This window comes from Aythya marila (assembly GCF_965140915.1).
Source record: "Aythya marila genome assembly, chromosome: 17".
Classification (NCBI taxonomy): domain Eukaryota; kingdom Metazoa; phylum Chordata; class Aves; order Anseriformes; family Anatidae; genus Aythya; species Aythya marila.
The window spans coordinates 10,537,597-10,559,843 of record NC_139058.1 but is presented as its reverse complement, the minus strand read 5'-3'; the positions used below and the strand labels follow the sequence as shown (position 1 = coordinate 10,559,843).

Here is a 22,247-nt window from a genome sequence, read left to right as displayed (position 1 = left end):
ACCCATCAATGCCCAATCCCCAGAAGAAAAAACAAACACACCTGGGGTGGAACTCCACCCAGCCAGGAGAATGGCGGGAAGAGGCCGCCATGGCACTCACCTCACCTCAGCTCCGGCCGCTCCTGGCTCCATCTCCCCGCCTCAGCCTCCACCTCCACACCTGGCCACCAAGCGCGGGGGGTCGCCTGTCGCCATGCACCGTGCTGTGGTGGCCCCGCGGCCAGCCCGGCTCCTGGCCGCCCTCCCCTCCTTCCTCCCCCTCAGCAGCCCCCAGCCCAAAGGTGCGAAGAGGCTGCCGGCGGCGCCCGTCGGGGCCGGCCATGACCGCTAGGGGGCGGTTAGCAGCCGTTAGGGGCCTGTGGGAGCCGTTAGGGAGCCGTTAGGGCCGTTAGGGCCGTTAGGAGCCGTTAACGCCCGCCGAGGCTGGGCGCGAGGCGCCCCTTCCCTCAGCGCCGCGCGCGGCCGCCGCTTCCCGCCCTTTCCCGCCTCACGGCGCGGCGGCGCTGCAGGGCGGGTGAAAAGATAATTAAAAATAAAAAGCCCTTCACAGCATCAGTCAGCGTTGTTTTATTTCACTTTTGCGTCGTTACAAAAAATATTTGAGGCATAATAACCGGCAACGGGCACGTTAGAGGGTTCTGCAGCTGGAGGCCCCAACGCGCGGGTCTCTGTGGGGACGGGCGGCACCAACATGGCCCCGAGGAGCATCTGGTGCCACAGCCCCGGGCCAGGGGGGGTCTCGGGAACACTGGGGCCCGCTCTGACTCAGGACAGCTGAAGTCAGTATTAACACTAGCAGGAGGTTAAAAAGAATGAAGATGGGGTAAATGGGTAGGCTATTAAATGTTCCCCCTCTCTCCCACAGAAGAAAAATAAAACACACGCATGAGGCAAGAAGAAAGCAAGAAGAAACAAACATCCTTTCTGTTCTACTGAGGGAAAACTGAGGCAGAAGAAGACTTAAATCGCTCATCCAAAGTTACCAAAGCGTTCAGTGGTAGCACCAAGGAAAGTGTATTTTTCTGCTGTCCTAGTCCAGTATCCAGTTCACCCTCCACCTCTGTCCTGGCCTGACCCAGTGCAACCACAAGCATGTGGAAAGCACAGATGAAATACACCAGCACATTGGGGACTGAGCACAGCTGAAATACGCCAGCACATGGGGGACCAAGCACAGCTGAAATACGCCAGCACAGGAGGGACCAAGCACTGCAGCCCCTAAGAGCCTGTGAGCCATTTGAGTCAGTTCTGGTTGCTGTAGTTTATGGTTTCCATAGTCTACCAAACCAGAACTACTTCCAGTTCAGCAAAGCAGTGAAGATCATGCTGAAGAGTTAAAAAAGCATTAATTAAGAAGCACAAGATCAGCTCTTTGGAAACACAGCAAGTGTCTGATCAGTTCCAAGTCCTGCTCTGGTCTGCAGTCAGGATCAGATGCTGCATTAAACGGTCCCCTCTGGGTATCACAACCCACATGGCTTTGGCATAGCAACATCCAAGGGGGAGTGGGACCCTCACTCTGCTGATGTTAATCACTGTTGTAGGGGCTAGGTATCTGCATGCTGGTGTAGATCTTGGCTGTTACTCCAGGTTTTGGCAGTCATTCTCTGAAATCTCCGCAGGTAGCAAATGATGAAGATGACCAAGATAGCCTGGACTAAAAGGAAGATTAACAGAAAGAGCTGAGAGAGGAGAGCCAGCGTGCAGTACCAGTGCTGGCATGTGGAAATGATCTCATCTTCTGTCAGATAAGCGATGATCCGGTCCTGAAGGTGAGCTGGGGAAGCACATCTCACATCCCTGTAAAAGGTCCGGTTCTGCTGCCACTGGAGCCAGGAGCGCAAATAGAGGATGTCACAGTTGCATTCCCAAGGGTTGCCCTGCAAGTAGACTATCTGGAGGTTCTTTAGGTTGTCAAAGAGCCCATTGGGAATAGAGGTGAGACTATTGTGAGCAAGGTTGATAATTTCAGCTGATGGCCGGAAAGCAACAGGTAGTTTTGTTACAGTTAGGCCTTTTGACGTGCAGTCAATAATGTTGGTGGCACACTTGCATCGCAGAGGGCATGTAGGTATCACGAGTGGGAAGAAGCCAAGGAAGGGCAAGAAGAGAATCCCTCTGTTCATCTTCACCTGCAAACACTCCCCCACTGGGAGTGGGTGAGGTGGAGATCGGGCAAATAGACACCACAGACTTTAGGACTACAGAGATCTGAAAAGAACAGAGTTTAAAAAGGTGTGAAAAATCTTGGTCTTTCATTACAAGAAAGGCAATAATTCTGGTCTTTCCAAATGTGAACTTGGGCAGAGATATGAGCAGATGAATGCTGGGAGGCTTAGTTGCAGCCATCAAATTAATTTTCACTAGTCCTCAGAAGCATACAAGAGTTGCTGGTACTTTCAGCATTACTACAGAACAATTTATAGGGAAACCAAGAAAATTCTTGTCAGGAAGTAAAAAAATAGAATATGAAACTGCTCATGCCTTATCATAGCACTGAATTACATCTGTAAGCAAAACTTTGTTGTCAACTGCAAGAGGAGATTCAGAAATAAAGTTACTATTACCACAAGTAAAAAAATAGTCTTTCCAGTTTTGCATAGACACGATAAAACAGTCTGCAGGCAATAGAGAGGGTGCTGACTACTGGGAGGAGGTCTGTGGAGCTTTTCACACTAGACATTGCTCCTGCAGATGCATAATCTGAAGCTGAGACCGTGCTGAGAGACAGCTCATTGACCCATGTCTTTGTATTGCAGTCTCATGCCATCACTGAACACAGCCTGCTGTAACTTCTTTAAGAGAATACTACACGTGCCTGCAATGAGGCACTGTTATTTCATGCAATCTGTCGAAAGAAAGAAAGAAAGAAAGAAAGAGAGAGAGAGAGAGAGAAAGGGCAGAATGTAGCTTTGTTGACTTACTAAGGCAGATCAATCCTTGCTTTCTTGCTGGCTTTACAACACAAGACAAAGGTCTTAAGGCAGTCCAGTCAATGCAGGAGTGTTTGCAGCTGCATAGCTGAACCCCTGAATAATCCCCTTACAGCTGGCTCACAAGATAAGGGTCAGGCTCATCCCAGGGACACCTCCCACATGAGGCCTTCCTGCAAGTTTGCTGCATGTCACCGGAAGCCAAGTCTTCATTGAGCAAGTCTGCCAAGAAATGGGAGCTGGCACTGCTTGCAAGAATGCATTTGCTGGCAGAGATGCTGACAGCACCAATAACTCTGATTCTGTGCCCACATGCTCTAGGTAACAAGTAGACCAGCAGTGCAATGAATTCAAGTATGCTGAGGATGATGACAGCAAAATATACTGCCCAAGTGTTTCCTTGTTATTCTTGTACAGGCAAAATACCTGCAGGGTGAAGACTTTGCCTTTCACCACTGTAAGTGGATGAGAAGAGCTTCCTCCATGTTATTTTCTCAGGTTTGAGCTTTTGGCTCTTGGAAATACAAAAGAGATAAAGCATAGCTGTTAGCACGTGCCCACTTAACAGCCAGCACAGTCACAGACTGCTTGAGGAATCCTCTTGTGGGTCCAAGTGCTCTGCTTTTTCCTCTGGCCCTTTGGAACAAGACAATTTAATTTCTTATGTTGAGCACCTCAGGACTCACAATCAGCATCTTGTATGTGCCAAGTTGGCCTCACAGCCATGTAGAGCAGCAACAAATCTATGCAGAAATTCCAGTCCTGGCTGCTCCAAACGCCAGCTGTTCAGCCTTGCTCCCGTGCAGTTTGGTGAGCAGGGAGAACCCTTCCCCTCCCTTCACTCTGGAGGAAGTTGGGGCATTGAAATAAGAGAGGATCAGGCTGAATCTAGCAGCATTTCTGTAGAGAGCCATGGAATTTGGGGACCTTATAGAGCTCAGCATCAGCTGGAATGTAATAACTCTGGGTGAAGCCTTATGATAATTTCCGTATGCTTTACATGTAAATACATCAACTTTATGCAAGTTTCACAAACTTCCTGAATTATTTCTCTTTGCTGTAAGCTCAAGAAACACACCTTACTTGTAGTCTTTTATCCCTGAATAGCACTAGTTTGAGAACTAAAGGAGAGAAAATACCTGCAAGAGGAAGCACCTCATTTTTATTTAGTCCAGAGTCACTTCCTCTGCATGACATCCCTTTTCTCCACTATTTTTTCTGGCCTTTTCTTTTAAAGATGATTCACTGTGAATAGAGCCAGGGTTTGTACACCTGGTGCACAGAACCAAGCAGGCCAGACAAAGAGACAAAGGAGAACACCATTCTAGCAGAAACATCACGAATTCTCAACTGCAAAGTAGTAACTCAAAACGTACTTCAACACAGAAGATGATGTTACCGGTTTGTTCTACAGTCTATGCGCACCGTGCCCTTTGGTTTCCCAGCTCACCAGGAAGACTCTATTTGGCAGAGTGGTGAGCCCTAGCACTTCGCAGTGTGCTGTCCCTGAGGTTTCTCTTGAAGCAGTGACACACATCTACTCCTAATCAGCAGTGGAAAGTCTGCTGAAAGAAATGGATTTCCAGAGATCTCATTGCTGTCAGTGGTTAAGCCAAGGAAGAAGACCCCCATGTGCTTACAGCCTTTCTTGATTGTTAGAGGTAAAATACAACTCAGCATTTCACTGTCTACACCAAAATAAAGTTGGTTGGCTCCACAGGAAGGACAACAGACCGGGGAACGCAGTGTTCCAACGGACTGCTCTATTGATAGCCAAGTGACTTGGCAGCTTTCAACAAGTGGAGCTTGCATCTACTGAGAAAAACTGACCACATCCTTCATTCAGAGTTTGCATCACACACATACTTGAACAGATAAGTACAAGGGTCAAAAATATTCTCAGGAAATATAGGCATAATTTTGTCTTCTTGTGGTCATCACACCTTCACGGACATTTTCTGCAATGGGCCTGGCTCTAGGCCATTGGCTATGCTAAAGGCTAAGGCCACCAGAACTGCATTGTGACACTGCTGCCCCACTGGGCCCAACTCTCCCTTGCCTTGCAGTGTGTACAGTACTCAGCATAATGTGGAGGAGCTCTGTTGGTTCAGAGCAAAAACAATGAACACCCTGAATGTGCTGGTGTTAGGAGAATCTAGGGTGTAAGCAGAAGCAGAATTTGTCCCTAACCACTCTTCGTGATGCTCTAAAACAATTAAGCTTTACACTTCTAGTGGGTTGGAGCAGATCATTCCAGTCATTTCACTGTGGCAGGCAGGCAGAGGGGCAAAGGGATCCTGGGCTAACAAACTAACCCATTTTTTCCTGCGTTACGCTTGGGAGCAGCCTGACTACAGCAGGGTAAGTTTGCCCAGCCACAGCCACGTCTCGCTTGTTTGGGTGCTACTTTATTCACAGGCAGGTGTTCAGGCCAGGGGTGGCATGGAGCTAATCTAGAGCCAGACCCAGCCTGGCTGTGCACGCAGCAGACAGCAGTGATTCTTTGGCTACTCACAAAGTGGATTTCCTGGGATTGGATCCTGCCCAGCTGCTCACTGCTGATTTAGACACCACTCCTAGGGGAAGCTTAAAGACAGAAGAACTTCAGGATCATCTCGTCTAGCCTCTGACATAAACACAGTCCAGAAATCCCATGCCTGCCTGGAGCCTGCTCTGATGGAACTGGATAAAAGGACAGACAATTTTGCCCTCTCCTGTCCATAACGTATCACCGATGCTGCTGAAGGGGACTGAAAAAAAAAAACAAACAAACAGAAAGGTTGTTTTTTTGAATGTATTTATTTCACTGATCAATTCAGGTAGTAAACATTATTAATAATAACAATAATAATCATTTAATAAAATGGATATGTTTTAAAAGGTTTCATTTTTCTTTGTTCACAATGACAAAATGTTCCAACAGAAATTTACAAAAAATATATATTATAATAACCCAACAGACAGATGGGAAACGAAGAGCTTAGGAATGGAGTGGGGGGTGAGGAAGTCACATGGCAGGAGCAAGACAGTGTTAGAGCACAGCTGGGGTTGTGAGGAAGCGCAGGGAACGCCATTGCACAGCACGAAACGTGGGACCCCCTCCTCTGGGGGGAGGCATGCGGGGAGGCAGCAGGAAGCTCCACACAGGCAGGACCAGCACAGCAGCAGCACACACGGAGTTCATGCCACGGCTCCCTCCCTAGTCAGGCACAAGGTCTGAGACCTACCAACAACCCCAGCTGCAGCCCGGGACAGACAGCGCTGCGCGGCGGGACGCAGCCCCTGCTGCACCCAGCTCGGCAGGGCACGGCTTGGCAGAGGCGTGGGAATGGGCCTGGGAGCACAGGGGTCACACCTGAGACTGCGGAGGGTTTGTGTGAGGGGAGGTGTTAGATCACCTGCCTATTCCCACTTCTCACTGCCAAAGCCCAACGGCTGAGCTGCATTTATGTGGGAGTCTCTTCTTGGCTCACTGTGCAGCTCATGCAACAACACAAAACGTTCATCCTCTTATAAACTGTTGTCACCTTCCAGGCCAGAGTCCGGATCCCTGGTGCCCCAAAAAGTCAGTCCCTAATCGCTTGCCAGGCAGCCCCCAACTCTGATGCCCTGGGCAGGGAACCTCTGACACAGGGATGTGGATTTCTGCAGCACCCCTGCCCTCTGTAAAAGCTGTCTCTGGTGCCTCACTGCTGTGCATTCTGAATAGGTGCAGCTCAAGCCATCTGCAGCTGGTAGTTGAACACTTCAGCTCTGTAAAGAACAGAGCTGACGCTATCAACTTGATCTAGAAGCCATGTGCACTGAGCTGATGGAGACTTCCTCACCCAGAGGGACAAGGCAGATACACGCTCAGCAATCCTGCCTGCCTGTGACCACAGTACCCCGTGCTCTCACCAGCACGCAGCACAGGATAAAAGCTGTCTGCCCTCTTACGTCCATGCTACAGGGTAAAGGTCTGCTTTTTTTTTTTTTTTCTGGGAATGAATCTGTCTGAAAGAGGAACATCTTTAGCTGAAAAGTGCTCATTTGCAACAGAACATCCTCCTAACAGACAAAACTCTTGTAAGAAATGAGAGGGGACAGGTACTGCAAGGTGTTTCCAGTTACACTACCATGGATGAAGCTGAGACCTCAGCAGTTCTCCTGCTTCCAGCAAACCAGCTCTAGGAAACCTGGAGGAAGCTCCTACCTCAGGCTACTCCATCGCTCAGGCAAACGCATTGCAGAAAGCAGGGCTGTAATTCCTCCTTAAGCACCTGGCCCTGGCATGTTACTGAAGACAGGCTGAGCCCTTTCCTTCTCCTAGGCTGGCACTGCCCAATGTCACTTATGAGCCTGATACAGGGGAGAAGGAAAGAAAAAAAACATTGTTGGGACAGAACAGCTGCCTTCACCCCTGCCCTGCTGAGCTCATCCCCAGTGCCCCTGCCCCACCTCTCACCCCTCTGAGGCAGCAGAAGGGCACTTCGGAGAGGTTTGCCTTGGGCACTGCTCTTGCCCAGCTTGCACGTTTCTGTCAGTGGGCTTTGTCTTGCACAGTGTCGGGGTGCCTCCCCTGCCCCTACAGCCCATGATCTAGTCAAACAGAGGTTCTGTACAGAGAATGACCTGACCCAGCCAGCCTCTGCACCTCCTGGACAAGCCCTGATCAGGGCTCTAAAGCCCCACAGGGGGAGTCAGATAAACGCAGCACCTAACAACAGTTTAGGGCTTGGCTATTCCTGGCCGATGCTGCCTCCTGCCCAGGGAGGTCTGCTGGGAAAAGCCTGAGATGGAGCAGCTGATACAAATGGGGAAGGGAGACAGGGCAACTGGGCTGGCAGCCAAAGGAGCAGAAGGGTCCAGCCCATGGCAGCACTCCGTGGAGCTGGAGGGAAGAGCCAAATGTCTCTCACTCCAGCAGCCCCTGATGCTCTGCACATGGCAGCGTTGCTGGTGAGTCCTGCCCTGTCAGGCACATCACGCTCCAGGGCTCTCCTCTGGCTGGACTGGAAGTTAAAAATACTGCAGGAAGCAGAAACAGGACAGAAGCTGCTACGAAAAAAGCGCTCTTATCTCTGCCCAGCAGATCCACCAGCTTTCCCAGCACTGAGACAGGAAGAGAGGGGGACTGGGGAGGGGAAGAAGGGCCGAGGCTCAGGGGAAGGGCAGGGGAGGAAGCGCCAAGTCTGCTGGGCTGTGCTCAGCGCAGTGACGCTCCTGTACCTGCCACACTGACCCACAGCAGCTCTCCAAGCCCCCCGTCACCCTGGGCTTCCTGCAGCGGTCTGCCTGGCCGGGCAGCTTGCAGACCTCTGGAACGAGCCTTCGGAAACTGCCCCTTTCCTCGGGAGAAGCTCAGAGCGACCAGAGCTAAAGCACGAGAGAGCCTCTCCCAGCCACCGCAGCGCCCCGCTGTCGTGCTTCTGTCAGCCCCTCCAGCCTGCCTTGGGAGGAGAGCACGGCTGGCAGGCTGGGGAGGTGTCCGCTCCCATCATTGCTGGTAATCCTCAGTAACTCATCCTCTCTGCCACAAAGACACACCTGAGGGCAGTGGAAGCTGTTTTCATCTAACCAGCCCCTTGACAGACTCAGCTCCCTGCCACTCAGTGCAAAGTTCTGGAGTTCATAGGAAAAACAACCCCGGCCAACCAACCACCAACCAAAGACAAACCAAATAACCTGGGCAGGAAACCAGACAAGCAGCGGGCCCCCGGGCAGGTCAGTGCACAGAGAACCCCCCAGTCCCCGCTCTCTGGTCCACAGCTGGCCCCTGGCGGAGCAGGTTGAACTCCCAGGAGGGAAGGTCTGCCTTTACAACGCTTGTGCTGGCCCTGGACAAGGGGAGTGGGGAAGGGGGCACAGCACCTCAGGTGGGAGTAAACATCTACGTGCATTGACACAGATATTCTTCAAGTTCGTACACCAGAGAAACCAGGACTTTAAATACCAGAGCATTCCCAAACAAGAGATTAGTACATGGGAAAGGGAGATCTGTTTCTTTTCCTTTTTTCCCCCCTTTTTAGGATGCCTTAGAGACTTCCCAGGCTAGTTCCTTTTGAAAAAACAAAATGAGAAAAAAAGAAAAGAAAGAATAATAAAAAAAGAAATACACATCAGTAAACAGTTAAGTGAACAGCCTTCTCCACAACCCAGCTGACCGCAAAGCCAGCGCTGCTGCTAATAAATTAGAAGTTGCGGGTGCAGCTCTTGCCCACAAGTCTTTATACAACAGGAAACCTCTTTTTAAACGTCCACAGCTCTTGCCAGGCTTCGGTTGGTCGCTGAGGGGTTCCCTTTGCCCTCCAGGTACCCGCATCTCACTGATCCTGCATCTGCTGCTGCATCTTCTGCAGCATTTCTTGCATCCGCCGCAGCTGCATGAGACAGAAGAGAGGTGATCAAAGACGGATCTGCTGGGGCTGGGGATCTGCACTGGGGGCTGGCACCATGAGATGAGTTTCTGGCTCCCCCCACCCCCAGCCACAGCCAGCAGGTGACAAGTCCATCAAGGACAGCTGGGCAGGGAGCCCAGTAAATCCCCGCTGCACCGCACAAAGCCACAGGGCCAAGTCCCAGGCTCTGCATCACGCCGCTGACAGCCAGGCGCTGCCAGCCCCAGTGGCTGGCCAAGGCAGAGGGCCTGGACAAAGAGAGCCCCGAGTGGTGCTGACTGACAGCGTGACGGGCTTGGGGTGACGGGGCAGACCCTTGGGGGTGGCAAAAGGGATTTTTCAGAGAAGACTAACTCCTGCCTGAGCACAGAAGCATCAGTGTCTGGAGTGGAACAGAGCCACGTTTCCCTGCCAGGGGAAGGTGGGCACAACGTCCACGTCCTGCCCTACGCACCAGGAGAAGCCCAGGGGGAAGCGGGAGTGGGAAGCCCCAGAACAGCCTCTGTGGGGCAATCCTGGGGAAACACCTTGGATTTCAGCTCCAATATTAAAGCTGGACAGCTTTGAGGGTCTCACCTCCTCGTCCTTCATTTTGATCAGCTTCTCTGTCTCAGTGTCTGGTGTTGGGAGAGGCAGGATAGGAATGGGGCTTTCTATCCTGTTGTCCTGAGTCAGCTTGCTAGAGAGACAGAGAGAGAGGGAAGAAATGCAGTCAGTTATGCTTCGGGCTAGATGGCTTTGGTGTCACCACATGATGGCTGTCACTCACGATGGCAGACCTGCCAGCAACATGGGAACGTGCACCCAGCCACACAGAAGGGCTATGGGGGCAATCTGGCATGTAGGTGTAGGATGCACTCGGAGAAACTACCTGAGAAAACCCAAACCAGGATTACACCAAGGAAAAAAAAAAAAAACAAAAAAAAACAGCCAGAAAGAGCTGGCAATTCTGAGCACTTTATGTAACAGCACTGGAAAATTTAGCAAGGACATTTACAGCCAATTTTTATCTATCTATCAGCATCTCTAAGCCACTACATGCTCACGATGTTGTGGTGGTTTTTTATTTGTTTGTTTTTAAGGAAAATAAAACCAGAGGAGCAGTTTAACTGCTGCAAGTCTGATAACAAAGCCTGGTCCCTGTACTCAAGGGGAGGCATGGTGCACAACAGGCATGGCACAGCAGCATTGTGATGAGGGCTGGGGGTGTGCACAAGTGCTGGCAGGGGACAGAGGAAGGAGGTGACTTCCAAAAGTTGGAGGAGCTCTCCATAGAAAAACTGGGAACTCAAGTTGCCACTTTCTGGCTCTCACCACTTGGAGTCACCAGTTCCTCATTATTGAGTCAATTCCAGCTCTGGAGCTTGGTATCTCCTCCCAAAAGTTTCTTCAGAGAAGAACCCGTATCCCACTGCTAGAAACGGCCACACTGGTTTTTCTGAGAAAGAACCAGCCATGGCGTGAGCAACAGCACCAGAGTTTTAAGCCGAGCAATTGCTTTTTCACCACTCTGTTCTTTTAATAGATACACAGCCTGTCTAAATAGCAACTGTGACACTTCTGACAGATCTCTAGTGTTTCACATGGTTATTTTGGGACTCCCTATTATCACTGTTGAAAAAGACAGGCTCATCTGCTATGCAAAAGTACTGGGATACAGCGTGTGTGAGCAGAACGTGCCAACCTGCACATTTGCACACACGCTGGGCTGTTCCTCGGTGCAGTGCAGCTATTTCTGCTCTGCAACGTGGCAGCACGCGGTCACCCAGCCAGCTCAGGCAGGAAGTGAAGGGGATGGTTTACAACAGAAGAGCCAAAATCTATTTAATCCTAAAATGTGTCACCAATATTTCAGTCATGGAAGGGAGAAGGAAAAGATATGACTTTCAAATGAAAAGCCCGTGAGTGCTCTCTGTTTTCTGATCTCTGTGATTAAAACTACAGAGAATCAAATGCAACAGCAAGATAATGCAGAGAAATCTTTGGAGATGTGATGAGACTCTTGCTAACTGCTTGGGTTCCGTTGTCTGAGAAACAGCAGCATCCCAAGGGTCAGGCTGTCTTTTGGACAGAACTGCAGATTGCAGAATGCCTTCTTTGGCAATGCACACAGCAGTAATCCACCAGAGAAATGGTTTATCTCGTGGTTCTTTAGGCTGGATGTATTTCACCCAGTGCTAGGAACAGCTCTTCTAAAGAGCATTTACGGCCAGGCCTATTTCCCAAGATCTGTGTGGGGAGTCCTTGCACAGGAACACGGGTTCTGAGAAGCATCCTCACCGTGAGCTAAGGCTGTGGGAGACGAGCTCGGATGTGCTGTATTACTTCCCAGTGCCATTCCCCAGAGAAGCCATTCTGAAAAAGTGGTCCCTTCTCCACAGAGGCAGAGAGATACCCCTCCAACCTGCAGGCAAAGTGAGGGACCCACCTGGTCATTTGCTGGATGCACTGGGCTCGGTAGTTCTCATAATGGACATCGCAAGTGACATCCTTCAGGTCGTGCATGTGTGTCCGGATCAGCATGTTCCGCAGCTTCACAAAGTCGCAGTGCGCCTGATTTTCCACTGCAAAGCAAAACCGGGAGAGCACCTGGATGTCACACCTCATCGGCCACATCCAGGGAGTCCCTCCTCTGCACCAAAAATAAAATTCCCCCAAGGGCCCCTTCCCCATCCATCCCCACTCCCCCCCTTGGCCCCAGCACAGGCCTTGATGGAGCTCTGCGCTCCTCGACCCTGAGGCCAGGCTGCCGAGGTCACTGCGTTCCCAGGACTTTTTCTGGGTAAGAGGATTAATTAAGCACATATAGCAGAGCCCTGAGAGGATGCTGCTCCCAGGTACAGTGGATGTCATTATTATAACCCCAGTGAAAACAGCAACTGCTGGAGACAAAACGGCCACCTCCTCAGAACTCAGCACTGATTGAAAGGCCGCTGTAGGCAGGATGGTTTCCACAAGGGATCTTGAATCAGCCCCTGAGGAGCAGAGCCATTAGCAAGCAATGGGCTAGAGAGCTGAAAAAGCTGCTGTTACCATGGGGAGCCAGGCCCCAGGCAGCCCTGTGGGAGTCTGGGGGGAAGCGTGTTTGGTAGCTGGGTACTTGCTGTGGTAATCTCCATTTCTCTCTCCGCAGGGCTGGGGGAAGCTGGCTGTGTGAAGCCCAGGGTCTCACAAAGCTGATCTCACTGCCAACTACCAGCACTCTGACAGGTACAGCCCACTCAGGAGACAGCAAGAGAGAAGAGCCAGCAGCTGGGCAGCCCAAGCAGCTGACACCAACCCACAAGTGCAGAGGATTTGGGGATTGAGAGCTCCAAGATCTAAAGCAACGTGCCAGCACGGGGAGTCAGCAACAGCAGGAAAAAACATTGCAGGCTTTTTCTACCTATGAAATTTCTCATTTAGAAGGGGAGAACTTCTACAAGGAGACAAACACACTGTGTGGCAGCCCTCCTGCCCTCTCCTCTAGGTCTCACTGCGGCTTGCAGGAACCTTCACAGCCTCGGCTCCATCCCCACAGCAGTGGCACCACATTCAGGCTCCTCCCTGGACGTGTGTTGCACAATGCACCCTGGCTTCAGAGGCAGGGTGATTGCTCTGCATGCAGCAGCAGAGCAGGCAGCTCCCGGCACCTCTCTGTACCCTACTTTGTCCCCTGCCATGTGCCAAAGGTCGTGCAGTTGGTCAACAGCTGCTCAAGGCTGCGCAGGGGTGAACTCCCCACTGCAGTCCCTGTTGTACGTGCCCACCTCTGTCCCTGCCCCGTGCTCAGTGCCAGCTTGCAGGCACTGTGCTTACCTTCCACAATGCCCCACGGGTACAGCCGTCCACGGACTCGCTGGCCTTTTGCCTCCACCACTGTGTTACTGCCGATGACAGCAAAGGGAGCACTCTCCTGGAACGAGAGGCATCGCTGAGCCTGGGGCTGCCCACGCATCCCTCCTCTGAGGGCTGAGCTCAGGCAGAGCAGAACGGGAGGATGAAGGCACTGATAGGAAAGGCACAGGGATATCCACACATCCCACAGCATGAGACAGCACAACATGATTATAGAGAAAAGCCTCAGGCACTGGGATCTGAAGGCAGCTTGATTCCCAGCTTGACATTCTCAGCTCTCCTGAGGGAGGCTGTGTCTTTGCAGGTGCCTGCATCTCTTTTTTGAGGGGAAACACTACAAGGAAGTCAGAGCAGAGAGGCTGGGACACCAAACAAGTGGGACAATGGAGGTCAAGAGCTCATCCAGGCAAGGAGGTACAGGCTGTGCTCCTCTCTGCTCAGAGCCCATTGCCTTCATCTGGCAGGAGAAACAAAGCCATACTGCACACACACGCATGGCTGGCTCAGCTTAGGAAAGGGTCAGGCCTGGGCTGCTGGGGCCTCCAGCCAGGCCTGTGTGACCCTGCTGTGTTTCCCACACAACTGAGGTATCAGAGTGGGGATGAGGCCTCCTCACCCACAAAGTGTTCACTCAGAAATGGGTGCTCACAAGTGTCATACAGCCCAGCCTCCATCTTAACCACACAGGCTGGGGTAGACCGAGGAAAGACTGGCACTGTCTGGCAGGACACCTGAAGTCCCGTGTCTTCATGCTGCACTTCATGGCACCAGCAAGGACATCAGCCCTCTTCTCCAGTCCACATACCACATGAGCCAATACAGGCTGCCTCCTGCGTATCGGCAGCACAGCACAGCACGGGACTGTGGCACGCACAGGGCAGCTCCGGCTCCTTCCAGAGCAACCAGTGTACCCAAGGGACAGACTCTGCAGTCCCTTGCTGAACTGACTCCTTACCTTCAGCTCTCTATCTTGCTGCTTGAACTCCTCGTCTTCGTCAGAGTCACACTCAGGAAACTGGTATACTTTAATGCCAAATTTCTCAATCTCTTCCCGGATCTGCGTCCATGCAAGACAAGAACAAAAAAAATGCAGCACTGAATGACACAGAAATGCTGAGTCTCTTCCCTGTTTGTACTGCCATGAATCCTGTAGAGTTGGCTTCACTGCAGACACCACTTCCCTTCTCACAGGTATCACGTAGCACTGCTGCAATTAGATCTGCAGGTACTATATATGTGTGTGTGTATATATACATACACACACGCAGACACTATAAATACATACACACACAAGTTTATTTTTGCAGGCATACTGCTTTTCTCCTTTCTCAGCATATCCCCGCCACCACATCAGGTATGCCCCTGTAGGGAAACAGCATCTCACCCTCTCTTTTAGCTTCCGGATCTCAGAGGGGATCAGGCAGTCAGCTTTGGCAATGAGTGGCACAATGTTGACCTTCTCATGCAGAGCCTTCATGAACTCGACATCCACAGGCCTCAGCCTGCAGCAGGAATGAGGAGAGACATGGTTAGCAAGGTGAGCCAGGACACAGCGGGCAGCTCCCCCTCCAGCCTCTCCCGCTTCACCCATCAGCCCCAGGAAGAAGGGAAGAGGACAGCACTGTCACAAGAGTCTGGGGCAGCCCTCAGCTAGGGCTGCATCTGCAGGAAAGCCATCTCAGATTTCAGATGCTGAGACATGTCATGCAGACACAGGCTGAGCATTCACCTTACAGAACAAATATTGCCCAGGCCACGGCCACAGACCTCCTCCTGGCTGCCCTGTGCTGCAGGGTGCCAGCACGGCTGCTCCAGGCTAGGTTAGGACACAAGCCAGCAAGGTCTGGCAGGGACTGAAGGCAGCTTAAAACTCCCTTTCCTATCTATCAGTCAGGCTTAGGTAGATAGGAAGATACAAGTCCGTGTGGCACTGCTTCCCCTGATCTCTCTCTCAGGCCTGTGGCCTGGTTTGGATCAGCTCTGCCTGACCACAGGCTGTCGTGTCAGCGAGGAGGGAGGCTGTGTAGTGCTCAGCAAGGGGAGCAGCTGATGGCTCTGCACCTGTGTCAGCAGCCTGGACACTGTACAACACGCTGTGAGGCAATCCTGGGGCGCAAGGGTCTTCCCCCCCAGCCTGAGTCATTCCCCATCCCCGGAGCGGGGTGCCTCACCCGTGCCCAAAGGGCGAGATGAAGTAGAGGCAGCAGTGCACTCGGTTGTCCTGGATGTTCTTCCTGTTCAGGCCGCTCTCATCACGAAAATACTGTTCAAACTGCTGGTCAATGTAGTCGGTGATGGGCTTCCAGCTGGGAAGGAGAACTCAATCAAAACCAAATCACGTGTAACAGGACACTGTCTCCAGGGACTATAAGGCAGCAGCATCCCGTCCCCACTGCCAAACCCCTTCCTGTGAAGCTGCCACAGAAAACAGATGTGGCCGAGGATGAGGAGGAAGGCAGCGCTGGCCTGCTCACCACTCAGTGTTGTTAACAGCATCTCCAAAGCCTGGTGTGTCCACTATGGTCAGCTTCAGCTTGACGCCCTTCTCCTCTATGTCCACCGTATGCTTGACAATCTCCACTGTCTGGTTGATTCTCTCTGAACAGGAATACACGAGTTAAGGCCAGGTAATGGTGGGGATCCCAACTCACACCCACAATGAGATGCTCCCCCCTTATCACTCAGCACAGGGACTAACACGGGTTTCAGAAGACCTTGATCATCCTCTAAGGAGCCTCAGGGGAGGGGTGGTGAGGGAGACTGGTAGCAGGCAGACAGGCCTCTGAGAGGGCACACAAACTTTCCAACTGCTTGTAGCCCAGCTGTTCTGAACATGTCCAGTCACTGGGAAAAGGAATCCCTACCACACACCGGCACCCAAGAACAAAAGACAAATCTCAACTTCTCAACCCAAAGGGTTAGTGCTGCTCTGCAGCCTCACCTCCCCTTCATAGGGCAGAAGAACCCTACAACCAGACCCTTCGTGCTTGGATCCTAGTGCCCCTGCAGCCAGCAAAGGAGAGCAGAGCAACAAAAGCCAGGGCTGGGATCCAGCCAAGCTGTAGCTGCTGCTGAAGCAAGGCGCCAAAGGACTGGTCCTTAGGATGCTACAGACCTGGGGATGCAAGATCCCACTTGACCCCCTTTGCCCCAACTTACCCTCTGCATTGAGGAGCTTTCTGTCTTTGTAGAGGTCCGTCAGGAACAGGCTGTTCACCAGCGTGGATTTGCCCAGACCCGACTCTCCTAATTGACAGAGTGCAAAGGGGAGGAGGGAAAAGCAAACAACATGACCCACTAATTGACTTACAAATGAAACGCTGAACAAGGCTTTGAATCCTGAGCCAGAGGAAGTGTGAGATATGAGCTGTCTGGAGCTGTTTATGGGCATTACGTTTCTCCAGCAGTGGGAGGCCTTTTGCTGCAAGAAATCTCAATCCTTGTACAAAACCATCCTCCCTTCCCTTCCTCTCCCTCAGGTCCTGGCTGGCCCTGCCTTCACCGCCCACCCAGCCGCTCCGATGAAGCCCAGTGCTCACTTGAGAGAGATGCAAGCGCTCAGGGTGGGCCCCTCCACACACACACCGTGCGGCCCAGCCTCCTCCATGCACCGCAGCCTCACCTGCAACCATCAGGGTGAAGTCGAAACCTTTCTTCACGGATTTCCTGTGGACCTGGTTGGGCAGAGTGGCAAAGCCCACGTACTGCTTCTCATGGTCCTGCGGGGCAGAGGCGGGCAGGAGGTCAGGGTGTGCCACCACTCCTGCCTGAGCATTACAAAGCAACACGGAGCTGGGTTCAAAGGACTCAAAAAGCCCCGAGGCAGAGCCAAGGGGTGGAGGAAGGTTGGGTCCCTGCCCCAGCAGCAGCGTGGGACTCAGGGACTAGGCTCAGGGACTCCTGCCCTCCCTGCAGGTGCCTGCTGGCACCGAGAGCCACCTCCGTGCAACCACTGCCCGGCTCGGCTGCTCTCACCCACACAGGGACCAGGCACAGCCTGCCTCCCCCCCACACAGCACAGGGCTGGGCTGACAAACACCTCATAACCCTTTGCTGCTCCTGCACAGTCACCGCTCCCCAGGTCTTTCAGAGCCACTCGGGCACCTCTCCCAGCAGAGGCGTGCGGCACGCAGCGGAGGGCTCGGTGTAATTAGCAAGAGGGGCTGGAGGTGTCCTGAGCCACGGCCCGATGAAGGCACGGTGGTTGGCTTCTGCGTGACCTGGGAGGGGATTATTTCTTGCTGTGTCACAGCCACTCCTGGCTGAGTAAGAGGAAATCCTGCATAATCTCTGGTGTTATTTCTGAAGAGACAGAAGTTCAAGGAGCACGGCATGGGGGAAGACGCACGAGATGAGGGAAGATGCGCAGGATCTTTGCCTAGGAGAGGTGCGATGGGTGCCCGTGTTACACGCGGTGTTACTGGAGGATTCCTTACTGCCCTACCACCGCCCAGACCCCGCTTCCTGTCACCCAGCACTCTCTCACCACAGAAAAGCCGCAGCCACCCGCTGTGGGCTCCGTACAAGCTCACCGAGCGCACTCAAGGAGCAGCATGTCCAGCGGCACCTCCTGCACACAGCACACATCCTGCGGCCACCAGCAAACACACAGCCTGTGCCGTGTCCCGGGGTGCACCCCAAAGGTGAACACAGCTCATACGTGGGGTTCACAGCCCTGCTCCAGCTACTTTCCCCGCTAGGCTCAGCACACAGTCCTCCGCCCACAGCTCGGGTGGCCACAGGTAGCTGCGGGCTGCACGGCTCCAGCCAGCTCCACCTGAGCAACCCCAGGGTTTCACAGCCTGCTCCCCCCACAGCAACGTGTTCCCCTCCCCAGGGCCCGTTGAAGCTGAAGGGTGGGCACAGACCCTGGCAAACACCTCCCTACTCACATAATTTCCAAGCTAGACCCAAATGCCTAAGCTAACGACATCCCAGACAACATCACTTAGGATAAATACACCCTGGGATTCACACCACAGGCAAATCTCCGGAGCCAGGAGTTCCTCAGAACCAGCCCTGGCTCCCACCCGGTCAGACACCATCCAGCCACCCTCCCCGCGGCTCTCTGGCACTGGTTCTCCAGGCACAGTGGGGAAGGTTCCCCAGGTTCCCAAGGTTCACTGGCTCCATTCCTGGGCACACACTCACATAGGTCACTGCCCTGCGTGTCAAGCTTAGGGCAGTGCTGGCTCTCAGCTCTTCCCGTGTTGCACTCAGGCAGGATGGACACTGTCACTGCCTTCTAGAAATTCACTGTTGGTTTGGGTCTCAGAATTGGTCTCTTTAGCCCTGACAAATTAGAGAATTAGAGAGTGCCCACATTCGCATCCCACAGCAGCAGTGCAGCGAGCAGTGAGGCCCCAGGATGAAAAGTGATGGCAGCCACTTGCAGGAAAGCAACATCTGCCTGGAGACTGCACGGCCACCCAAAAGGCTCTGCAAAGGGAAGACACAAGGTGTGCAAGGCAGGGTGAGAAATGTGTTAACAGCAAGATCAAGAAAACAAGATAAAACGTTCCCCTTCCATCCTTTCTGGCTGCTCTGGTTCCTGGTGAAACACAAGCACAACCCAGGTGCATGAATAACAGCCCGTGCCTCGCAGCACACGGAGCAGCGAGCGGCACAGATACACAGCATCCTGCCCCTTGCACCTCTCGTGCAGCCAAGCTGTGCTTCAGGAGCAGGAAAGAGACCTCACCAGCCTTTACCAGACTTTGGAAAGGCAGCGATTACCTGCCCGCTGCAGTGACTTTATGTGCCAAACAGCAATAGGCACACACAGTAAAACCGTGGCTGAGACTGGGGCGTGTTTCTGTTTCCTTGCTTTTTAAGCTAGGTGACTAAAGGCTGACAGTGGAGATACTGGGGAGCTGAGCTCTGGTGCAACCCTGCTTACTTCAGCCAAGTGCAACTGGCTGAACCTGATCTCTTGTTTCTGTTCAGCCCAACCAAGAAAATGGGGATTTGTTGTAGCTCCGGTTACCTCCCCATAGCTTGGTGGAGTCCGGACAGTTCGCAAGAAGCGAGCAAATCCCAGCTGGTGCAGGATGCTGCCCTTTTCCCATGGCTCATGCGGTCATTTCCCTTGCAGTAAGGCAGAGCAGGGCTGAGCACAAGGTCAAGGGAAGGGCTTCCCTCCTGCAGCGGGAGGCAGCAGGGACGTGAGGGGCAGGGCCCCGTCCCTGGCCGTGCCTCCCTGCAAGCAGCCACAGACACACTGTGGAGACCCGGTGGCAGCCAGCGTGTCCGTGAAGGGAGAGGCCAGAGACGTGGGGCCACCAGTGGGGTGATCACATCCTTTAACAGCCCAGCTCTCAGGAACAGCCCCTGCACCACAGCCAGCCTGTCCCGTGGTTCTTCCCTGGCTGTGAGGCACCCTGTGTGTGCTCCCACCCTGGCCGTGTCGGGCACTCGTGACAGGCACACTCACCTGGGTTACAGCCACCTTCACCAGCGTGCCAACATCAGCGTGGCGTGTGAGGAGCCCAGGTGCCCTCCCGAGCCCGGTGCCTGCCTTCCTGGAGGCTCTGCGCCCCTCACCGCCCTCGTTAGCGCGCAGCACGGCTGCTGGCACGGCAACTGTGCTCAGGATGCAGAGCCCCAGGGGGGCAAAGGGGGATGGGAGGGCTGGGGGTAGAAGGCAGGTGGCTTCCTGCATTGTGAGAAGCCGAAATCCATTAATTAGATGAGGGACTTTGCCTGAGGGGCCTCCAAGAGGCATCACAGCGCCCTTCATGTGCTGCTGACCCCCGAGAGCAGCTCCCCTCAGGCTGACAGGGGCCAGGACAGCTGGGCACAGGGCTCTGCTTCCCTCACCAGCCCCAGCTGTCAGGACGCAGCCCCGCCAGCAGTGCCAGCAGCGCTCTGCTCCGCGGAGCCCCTCTCCCCAGCACCCCTCCTCGTGCTGCCTTTGTTCCCGCTGGCGTCCTGCTCCTGGGAACGTGCCCTGAGCACCACAGCTGAGGCCACCGAAAACGTGGCTGACCTCTGGGGCCCTGTTACAAACCAAAGCTTCCCAAGCCAAGCAAAACACGTCTGTGCCCTCCTCCCTCAGCACACACACCGCGGTTCGCTGGACATCACGGTGACACGCCGTGTCCTCGCATCCTCCACCACCCCGCCGAGGTGCTGAGGCTCCCTGGCACACAGTGAGGTCAAGCCAAGGAACAAAGCAGCCCTGGGTTCAGGTCCTGTCCCTGTCTGGGCTACAGATCCCCACGACAGAGGTACCTGGGGGCTGTCCGTACTGCCCCGGAGAAACGCAGGCAGGCAGCGAGGACGCCATCGCTCCTGATCCTTTCCTCACCTCCCCTGTGCATGAGCTGCTCAAAGCAATCCAGATCTCACGTGACTTTGCCACTTATTCTGGGGATAAATGAGGCTTGCGGAGTGCATTCAGAAGTGCTAAAATTAAACACCATAGGATTACAGAAAATCTGAAGAACGGCCCCTACCCTGTCTCTGGAGCAAACCCCAGAAATGGTGAGGCTTGTGCCGGGGTCCCGATGAACCTGTGTCCACCAAGGCCCCAAATATTCTGTTCAGACCCTTCCTCCAAATCCTACAGAGCATGAAGCCACCGTGACGCCAGCCGCAGCACTTTGGGGGGCTGCAGTTCCCTGCCTCGGGGCCCTGTGCCCATTACAGCAGAAGCTGCCCGGCCCTCTCCCGGCCGCCACATCCGCATCTGCACGGAGCAGCAGGGCCCATTCCCAGAGGAGGGGCAGACCTTTGCATCCTCTCATTCTCAGAAAGCTGCATAAATTCATGACACAAACAACCCCCAGGGGCTCCCCCATGTACATCTGCCTCCTCAGGCCCGGGGCTGAGTACGGAGCATTAGCAAAGCCGCCCGCCCACCAGCGCTGGGTGCAGCAGGAAGAAAACCGGCGAGCGAAGCACAGCTTTAACACAACGCAAACCAGGCTGCTCTGGGGCACACACACAGCCCTGGCTCGTGCCCCGAGCCCCCCAAGCGCACACACACGCCATTCAGGGCAGGAATCGCCGCGTGAGATAACCGCCCAGAAATCAGGCACGCATCTCCCAGCTGGCCAGCCTGCTCCTGCACCCGCGGGGCTGCTCCCCTCCCCGAGCTGCCCGCTGGGTCTCTGTCCCCGGCCGTGTCCCCGTTACCAGCTTCCTTCCGCTGCTCTGCTCCTCGGAGATCTCATCTTGTGCCGCACACATCTGCTCGGGCACCATCCTCCCCCTGCTTGTCCCCGCTGCTCCCCGGCTCGCAGGGCGCTATAAATACATCCCCGTACCTTCAGCCTGGCCGGGTGGCTTCGCTGTGCCTGCGTCCGGGGGGAAAGCAGCCTCTCCACTAACCGCTCCTGGATAATGATCGAATCCATAACCGCGGCCGGCAGGATGGACAGCCACCGCAGGCCAAGAAAAAAAACACCCAACCCATGTGTTCCCTCCCAGCCTTCGCTAAATCCATGCGGCAGCCCCCCCGCCCACGCATGCACACACATGCAGGGCTGGCTCGGCTCGCCTCGGCGGCCCGCGAGGCGAGGAGCAGAGGCGAGCAGAGGAGAGGAGAGGAGAGAAGAGGCAAGCGGGCTCCCACGGCAGCTGCCTGGGATTTCCTGCCTCCGCCTGTGCCGCGGGAGGAGCCTGCCAGCCAGGACAGGACAAAAGCCACCACGGCTGCAGGCCAGAGCCGATGTCTCTCGCTCTGCCAGCATCCCGCGGAGAGGGTTTGCACGTACCGGCTGCTGCCCCAGCTCCGAGGCTGACTCCTCGGGACAGCTGGAGGGTTTCTTGGACGTCCTGATACAAAGACAAAGGTTCGCTGCGAGGGAACTGCTCTGGGCAAAAATGTGCTGCTTCTGGCCGTGTGCGGGGAACACTGAGGGGTCCAGAGAACTCCCCAAAAGCCGACTCCAAACATAACCCCCAGGCCCCGGGGCTGATGGATGCGGGGACCCCCCACTCAGCGCCGGTCCCTCGCTATTCCGGAGCTATTGGCGCTTCACCTGAATCCACACCTAGCAGGCAGCTGGGCTGGGCTGCACCCGATAGCAACTGTTCCAGCTTTGGAGAAATTTCAAAAAAAAAGAAGTATCCGTGCATTTGTTAAGCACAAGGA

At 54.0% G+C, this 22,247-nt stretch overlaps 2 protein-coding genes across 7 annotated transcripts in view; both read right to left on the bottom strand.

Moving 5' to 3' along the window:
- Positions 1-570: 570 nt before the first annotated feature.
- On the bottom strand, positions 571-5,473 carry GP1BB (glycoprotein Ib platelet subunit beta). 2 transcript variants are annotated; one of them, XM_082773923.1, is made up of 3 exons: positions 5,449-5,473; positions 2,925-3,447; positions 571-2,211 (listed from the first exon to the last, which is right to left on the bottom strand). In XM_082773923.1, exon 3 carries the CDS (start codon positions 2,124-2,126, stop codon positions 1,548-1,550), a length of 579 nt encoding a protein of 192 aa, XP_082630049.1. In that variant the 5' UTR covers positions 2,127-2,211; positions 2,925-3,447; positions 5,449-5,473; the 3' UTR covers positions 571-1,547. The 2 variants fall into 2 exon arrangements, with proteins under 2 accessions (XP_082630049.1, XP_082630048.1); XM_082773922.1 differs by having other exon boundaries at positions 571-2,149.
- Positions 5,474-5,721: 248 nt separating this feature from the next.
- Positions 5,722-22,247, bottom strand: part of SEPTIN5 (septin 5) — a 42,373-nt gene continuing 25,847 nt past the window's right edge. For 2 of the 5 annotated variants that reach the window (XM_082774200.1, XM_082774201.1), the window contains exons 2-11: positions 16,770-16,866; positions 16,307-16,393; positions 15,622-15,745; positions 15,319-15,453; positions 14,532-14,649; positions 14,103-14,204; positions 13,109-13,205; positions 11,739-11,874; positions 9,887-9,989; positions 5,722-9,292 (exon numbers count right to left, since the gene is read on the bottom strand). In XM_082774200.1, the coding sequence (XP_082630326.1) occupies positions 9,236-9,292; positions 9,887-9,989; positions 11,739-11,874; positions 13,109-13,205; positions 14,103-14,204; positions 14,532-14,649; positions 15,319-15,453; positions 15,622-15,745; positions 16,307-16,393; positions 16,770-16,779 (969 nt within the window). In that variant the 5' untranslated portion in view covers positions 16,780-16,866 and the 3' untranslated portion in view covers positions 5,722-9,235. Of the gene's footprint in view, positions 9,293-9,886; positions 9,990-11,738; positions 11,875-13,108; positions 13,206-14,102; positions 14,205-14,531; positions 14,650-15,318; positions 15,454-15,621; positions 15,746-16,306; positions 16,394-16,769; positions 16,867-19,580; positions 19,803-21,286; positions 21,371-21,417; positions 21,726-22,247 lie in introns of those variants that run through there. The other 3 variants (XM_082774197.1, XM_082774198.1, XM_082774199.1) reach the window with 3 other exon arrangements.